General features: G+C 35.1%; 1 protein-coding gene across 1 annotated transcript; it reads left to right on the top strand.

Moving 5' to 3' along the window:
- Window positions 1-1156: 1156 nt before the first annotated feature.
- On the top strand, window positions 1157-6878 carry LOC108467294 (NADP-dependent malic enzyme, chloroplastic-like). The gene is made up of 20 exons (XM_017767903.2): window positions 1157-1491; window positions 1698-1981; window positions 2549-2669; window positions 2773-2847; window positions 3374-3525; window positions 3597-3702; window positions 3788-3853; window positions 4060-4155; window positions 4244-4315; window positions 4425-4508; window positions 4593-4691; window positions 4985-5032; window positions 5132-5185; window positions 5296-5394; window positions 5489-5578; window positions 5664-5741; window positions 5889-5963; window positions 6049-6139; window positions 6303-6431; window positions 6519-6878. Exons 1-20 carry the CDS (start codon window positions 1462-1464, stop codon window positions 6605-6607), a joined length of 1938 nt encoding a protein of 645 aa, XP_017623392.1. The 5' UTR covers window positions 1157-1461; the 3' UTR covers window positions 6608-6878.
- Window positions 6879-7379: the final 501 nt, after the last annotated feature.

Consider the following 7379-nt stretch of genomic DNA (forward strand, 5'->3'; position numbering starts at 1 on the left):
TTTTCTTCCTACTAACACCAATATAATAACCATTCTAACATCAACCATTAGCAAAACATGTTGGAAACATGTTCCTTTGCCCATAATTTGTCATGGCCGGCCACTAACCTTAGGAAATGGGATAATTGACATGCAACTCCATTTATTTCACTTCATGCATTATTAGGCCACTTAAAATTCACCTATCACATTTTCAAGTCCTAACACATGGGTCCTTTCTTATAAATTAGCACCTAATTAATAAAAATCAAGACACGAAATATTTACGCATACAAATTCCACATACAATAAGCACAGAATATAACACCTAATTATTCTTGTGACTCGGTTTTGTGGTCCCGAAACCACTCTCCGACTAGGGTCACATTAGGGGTGTCACAACTACCGTCCAATGGAAGCTCGAGTTGCAATGCAACATCTTCTAAGGTGATGGTGCACTCCTCACATAGCAAATGAAAATGTGTGGGTCTTCGGACGTCATCACTTAAATAAAGGAAATATTAAGTCAACCCTCAACTCAAACATTCTAATCAATGTCATTATTCCAAATCCCGATGCATCTTTTCCTTTTTTTTTTATCAACTTTTCTTCACTGATTTTTTTTTTTTAAAAATTCAAAACAATATCACCTGTGTGTTAGACAAAATCAATAAAAATATTTTCTTTTCATATTTTTATCTACTATATATACCTATGAAAATACATTATTTTAAAAATACATACTAATTCTGTCACTACGTCAGGCAACAAAAAAATATTACTTTTTAAAAACGACATGATTACAACATGATTGAGCATAAAGTAAGGGTAATTTTGCTTGTTTGTCCGACAGCACCAAAATACAAGATAACAAACACCTTATTTTTATAATTAATTTGATTCCCACTATATTTTTGTATTTAATTAAATTTTTAGTATTATTTAAAAGAAAAAAACCCAGCAAACCAAATATGGAATTTCCCACCAACCACGACAGACACAACCGCAAAAACCAAACTCAGATCATACACACAAACCCTTTCCTTTTATTCCAACTTAAAAAGCTTAGCAAGTGGGGTCCACAATTTATTAGGTTCATTCCACTTGTGTGGGAAGATGATGGTGGTACTTTCGTAATAAATGGGCAAAATGAGCTACCCACATGTCATTTGCAGACTAACGGAGGTAGAGAGGGAAAAACAAAAGTGGACACGTTTTCCTGGCATTTCTTCCTTTTCTCGCTGTTCCCTTCCATCTCTTTTTATCTCTCCCTTTTCACATATTAATATATAAACAATACAACAAAAGCTATATATTTATATTATTATATACTAAATATACACACATATCTCAGCAGCGTCTCCTTTCTTTCTTTGCTCATTCAAGGACCGAGAGAGAGAGAGAGAGAGAGAGAGAGAGAGAGAGATCCAAAGGCTGCTCAAGCAAAGCTCAAGCCTTGGTCTTTCCGCATTTTCTGTCACCATGATCTCCTTGCATAGAAGCTGTTTTCTGGTAATTTCAAATCAACCCATTGTTACTCTCACTATTTCTTGACTACCCATTTCCTAGAATTTAATTCTAAATCGAAACTAAGAGATTTCCCTTCTTTCTCCCCTTTTTTTCTTTTTGGCATTTCAAGGTCCTTTTTATACCATTAAAGATCTCAAAGGTCTCCTTTTTTTTTCATTTTAATATTGTTACTGTCTGTTTTGAAACAGAACAACAGCGGCATTTCTGGGTCCTCAAGCCTTTTCTCTTACAAGTTGAATAAGCTGCCGCCAGCTTCGGTCAAAGCGACGGCTTTAGGTCCCAACAGCGATACAAACGCCAGCGTTCTAATTGAGAACAACAAGGTATTCAAAGAAATAACACAAGATGGCACTTCTGCTGCTGCTAACGTGGACATCAATCTCACCGTTGCCGGCGGTGATCGTGAAGTCTACTATGACGACGCCGCCACAGAGGATCAGCTTGTCACCCCTTGGTCTGTCTCTGTTGCTAGGTAAGATTCTATTATTTTTCCTTTCATAATAGCTATTTTCATTTTCTTCCTTATGAGCTTAATAGGTTTGCTGCTATGTCATGATGGTTTGACATTTTTATACTTGTTTGTGAGATCTAATATCGTTGTTTTTGTGTGGTTTGTTGGACCCACTAAACTAAGCCCCTTTTTTAGTGCTGGATCTTATTTTATTGTATGGTTTATATTATAATAGTTTGTGTTTATTTATGATTTTCTTTTTGGTGCTTATGTGGTGGAATCTATGACTGTGTTTTATCTTCAATGCTAGATCTTTGCTTTGTTGCTGAAATTTTGTAATTGAGGAATTAGAAAGAAAAGAAACGAAACTTTTTAGTGCAAATTCAGAGATCTTCCTTGTCTGAGTAAAATAAATATATAGTTTTAGTGATCAATTCTTTGGGAGCTTTTATATTGTTTTCTTCTTCTTATGTCACCACCTTTGTCTTTGTATTAGTTGTTTGGGATGAATGGAGTTTCTCTAATGCTAGAACATATGACATGTTTAATCATTAGTGCCCTAGTCTAACTCTTCATCATCTGCTGCAGTGGGTATTCTTTGTTGCGAGATCCTCACCACAACAAAGGCCTTGCCTTCACCGAGAAAGAGAGAGATGCTCACTACTTGCGTGGTCTTCTTCCCCCAACCGTTATTTCTCAAGACCTACAGGTTTTCTACCCTGCTTCTACATCATACCTTTGTTTGAGTTGTTAAGATTAGATTTTGTCGATTTGTGCAGTATTCTAATGAATGTTTTATCACCATTTACCAGGTGAAGAAAATGATGTATAGTATCCGAAAGTATAAAGTTCCTTTGCAGAAATACATGGCCATGATGGATTTGCAGGTTCCTTTTTCAGTCTATTTTGATTTTGCCTCTTAAGTTGTATGTCTTTTGGACATGGGTATGTGTTTGACTAACCCCATGGATTTGGAGGGTCTTTGGAGGATTATATTTACATACCGATGTCAGTATGTGATGGACATGTTACTTAAAGAAAAATGAAGAGTCGGAGTAACATGTCACACCCAACTGCATGATTTATTATACTTTAGTTCATCATATGAGTGACATGTTTTAAATTTTATTGTGTACCATTATATGTTTTAATTTTAATACCTTGATCCTAATGCTTTTCCTACTATTAATGTAAATTGATGTAATTTCTAAATTTTTTTTTTTTCGTTATTCAATTGTAATATCTTTACTTTCTCTGTTGCCGTTAGCTCCAAATCTTATTCTCTTATAAATACTTATAAAATTTGGATGCAGCATATTGTACTTAGAAAGCAATGATTCTTGGTCCTTTAATAAATTTCCATGAAAGACTAACAATTTTGAAATTGATGCCCCTTTTTTATCTCGTTTTCAGGAGACAAATGAAAGGCTGTTCTACAAACTTCTGATCGACAATGTCGAGGAGTTGCTGCCAGTTGTGTATACTCCAACTGTTGGTGAAGCTTGCCAGAAATACGGGAGCATCTTCAGGCGTCCTCAGGGTGTTTTTATCAGTTTGAAAGAAAAGTATGTTTATGACACAGATTCTTGAATTTGTGCTTTTGTTGATTCTGATATCAAGATAATGTCCTGTGTAGGGGTAAGATTCATGAAGTTCTGAGAAATTGGCCTCAGAAGGATATTCAAGTCATTGTTGTCACTGATGGGGAAAGAATTTTGGGTCTAGGAGATCTCGGATGTCAGGTATAAAACAACCAGAAACAACTGTGGGTAACTCTCTCTATCTTTCTCATGTTATTTACTGGTCCATGTTACTTTGTGTGCTCAGGGAATGGGAATACCTATAGGGAAGCTTTCTTTATATACGGCACTAGGAGGGGTCTGTCCGTCTGCTGTAAGTATCCGTAATAATCTGCTATAAGGTAGTTATTACCACCCTTTTCTTTACTAGTAAGTACTGATGGCAGCTCCATTGTATATTACATATATTAAGGAGGTTACAAATCCCACAAAGCTTTAAAATTAACTATATCTTATTGTTAACCATGTTGGCTTTATTGTTTCATATGTTATGGCTGATAAATTAGCTTCCATTTGCAGTGCTTGCCTGTAACCATTGATGTGGGCACGAACAATGAGCAGTTGTTGAATGACGAGTTCTATATAGGACTTAGGCGAAGGAGAGCTACCGGACTGGTACATTTTATAGGAAATTTGCTTCGTTTAAATTTTAGGTGCAATCAATGTTTGTCACACTAAGCTGCTTTGCTCGTCTTGACTGTAGGAATATGCGGAACTTATGGATGAATTCATGACTGCAGTCAAGCAGAACTATGGGGAGAAAGTTCTCATTCAGGTAAGCGGACTTGGGTGAGGACATGTATGAAAATATTGAATGGATTTTATGAATTATATTTTTGTTTATATGTTATCATCTTTATCTGAATGTTCAAATATTTTTGTAGTTTGAAGATTTTGCAAATCACAATGCATTTGATTTGCTTGCTAAATATGGCACAACTCATCTGGTTTTCAATGACGATATTCAGGTTATTATTTGAGCTTTGTTTTTTTAAACCAATTGGGCCTTCTGACATCTCATTTATGATTTGCATGAATTACTTTTGTTGCAGGGAACAGCATCTGTGGTCCTTGCAGGGCTTGTTGCCGCATTGAAAGTAGTTGGCGGAACCTTGGCTGATCATAGATTCTTATTCCTCGGTGCTGGGGAGGTGAGTTATTATAACTAAAACATGATATGAATACATGAATGTTTTTAGACATGATTATAACAATTAAATACATGAACATGACATGGATAAACTTATTGCTTGAGGTTTCCTCTTGCAACGAATGCCCTTTTGTTGACATATTTAATTCTCTAACTGAAAAGTATATTTGGGAAATTGCAGAATTGTGGTTTCCATTTAAGTTCTCCTCACTGGCCTCTTGCTTTATTTTTTGTAACTGTATGTGCTGCAATTTTATTGCTTCTTCTGAACCATTTTTCTTTGGTGATCAATAGGCTGGTACTGGCATAGCAGAACTCATAGCACTTGAGATTTCAAAACAGGTTATACTTTAGTCTTAACTATAGCCATTTCTCTAATATGTTTTATAGTTTATTTAAATTATGTGATGAAGCCGAATACTACCTTGATTATACATGCAGACAAATATGCCACTTGAAGAGGCTCGCAAGAAGATTTCGCTTGTGGACTCCAAGGTAGTAAGATTCTAATCCATTTCTTTTGTACAAAGCAGATTATTCTTCATTTTCCCTCTCGCTTCCTTTCTAGTGATCAAATGTCGCATTGATTTTTTGTCTTTTTGCAGGGACTGATTGTTAAATCCCGCATTGACTCTCTTCAGCATTTCAAGAAGCCCTGGGCTCATGATCATGAGCCTATCAAGAAACTTGTTGATGCTGTTAATGTGTGAAATCTCTCTTTCTGTGAACCCCCATCTACAGTACCAAAAATGTATAAGCTGTTTCTTAGATTATTTGTTGTTTTGTCTTATTTGACAGGGAACCAAGCCGACAGTGTTGATTGGAACATCAGGAGTAGGAAGGACATTTACTAAAGAAGTTGTTGAGGCTATGGCTGCCTTGAATGATGTACCGTATCGCTCTCTTGATGTTATTTATAAATCAGTCAAATGATTACGCTAAACCAATCCATTGTTTATGCGACTGCCTGCAGAAACCTATTATATTCTCTCTTTCTAATCCGACTTCTCAATCAGAATGTACTGCTGAAGAAGCTTATACATGGAGTAAGGTAATTCAGTCATGCAGCTCATATATATCATTTACCAACATTTAACATATTATCTAGTTCGGTAAAAAGAACCTTGTCTATTGTTTGTTCTTGGTAATATATTATTCATACTAATGTTTCTTTTCCCTATTTTCTGCCCACTTTCAGGGCCGAGCAATTTTCGCCAGTGGAAGCCCATTCAACCCTGTTGAATACGAGGGAAGAGTATTTGTGCCTGGTCAGGTAGTACCGAAAGTGGGTTTATCTCCATGTTTGGTAATGTCTTGCATCGAGGAATGATTTGAGTTGTTATATTTCTATCTTACAGGCAAATAATGCATACATCTTCCCTGGCTTTGGTCTTGGTTTGATAATGTCTGGTGCCATCCGTGTTCATGATGACATGCTTCTGGCAGCCTGTAAGTTTGACATATCATATTTAGAACTTTTAATTGATAAGATGGTATGTAAGATCCTAAAATTTTGAACCCCTCGAAATTTGTCTTGTTTTTGGTGGTTTAAAAGCAGTGCCACTAAGTTGTTTTGCTAGTTTATAAATTTCTTTTTTTGGGGGGGTTACAGCGGAAGCTTTGGCTGCACAAGTGACGCAAGAGAACTTCGACAAGGGACTCATTTACCCACCATTCAAAAACATCAGACAGATTTCAGCCAATATTGCCGCAAATGTTGCAGCTAAAGCATATGAACTTGGTAAACATCTTTTCTCGTTCATTATATATGCATGCGAAACTCAGAAAATTTTAATCTCGATTTTAAATTTTTGCCATTGTTTCATAGGTTTGGCTACTCGCCAGCCTCGGCCTAAGGATCTTGTGAAGTATGCGGAGAGCTGCATGTACAACCCTGCCTATCGAAGCTACCGGTAAAGTTGTATTGAAGCTTGTCTTTTGGAAACAAACCCCCCGCCCTAAACCATTCCTTCTCATTTCTTGTCTTGCAAGTTACTTGGTGGGAAAGATAAATGTAGCTTGAAAAAAAGGAAACATGTAGTTATGGACTTAAAAAGGTTTTAACCTGAAATATAAGGTTCTTTTGAAGTGTCAAAAAATGACCAATGGCCTTGCTTGGGCTGATATTCCAAGATTAAATAGGACCAAAGTCAATTGCTAAAAAAACACGACAAAGGTTTTAAATTCATTTTCCATTGTTAACCATCTTTAAATTTTATTATATTTTGAATGTCTAACTTGCAGGGATGAAATATTTGGTTTGACCTATACAAGTTTGTTTCTCAAAAGTAAAGTAGGAAAATAGATAAGTTAAATTTACTCAATTATGTGAGAGATTGTTAACAAATAGTAAAAGGCTTTAATTGTATTCTACTCTAAAAAAAAATTAAGTAAATTAATCTTTGTATATTAGATAAAACAATAAATCGACCTTTTTATCAAATATTTTATCTATTTTATTGTTAAAAATATCTTTGTGGAATGACATAGATTACAATTACCTTAGTTTTTAGTTTTTAACCGTAGAATATTTTATATCAATTTACTTTTTAACAAATAAGATCATGATGCATGCTGTTATCATAATGTGTGAATCAACTAATTCACTTATACATGCATATAAGCTTTGAAAAAAATGATATATTTATTTATTTGGCCCTTTAATTTTATAAAAAATTATTTTAATTTT

Source organism: Gossypium arboreum, chromosome 2, assembly GCF_025698485.1.
Source record: "Gossypium arboreum isolate Shixiya-1 chromosome 2, ASM2569848v2, whole genome shotgun sequence".
In the NCBI taxonomy this organism is placed as follows: domain Eukaryota; kingdom Viridiplantae; phylum Streptophyta; class Magnoliopsida; order Malvales; family Malvaceae; genus Gossypium; species Gossypium arboreum.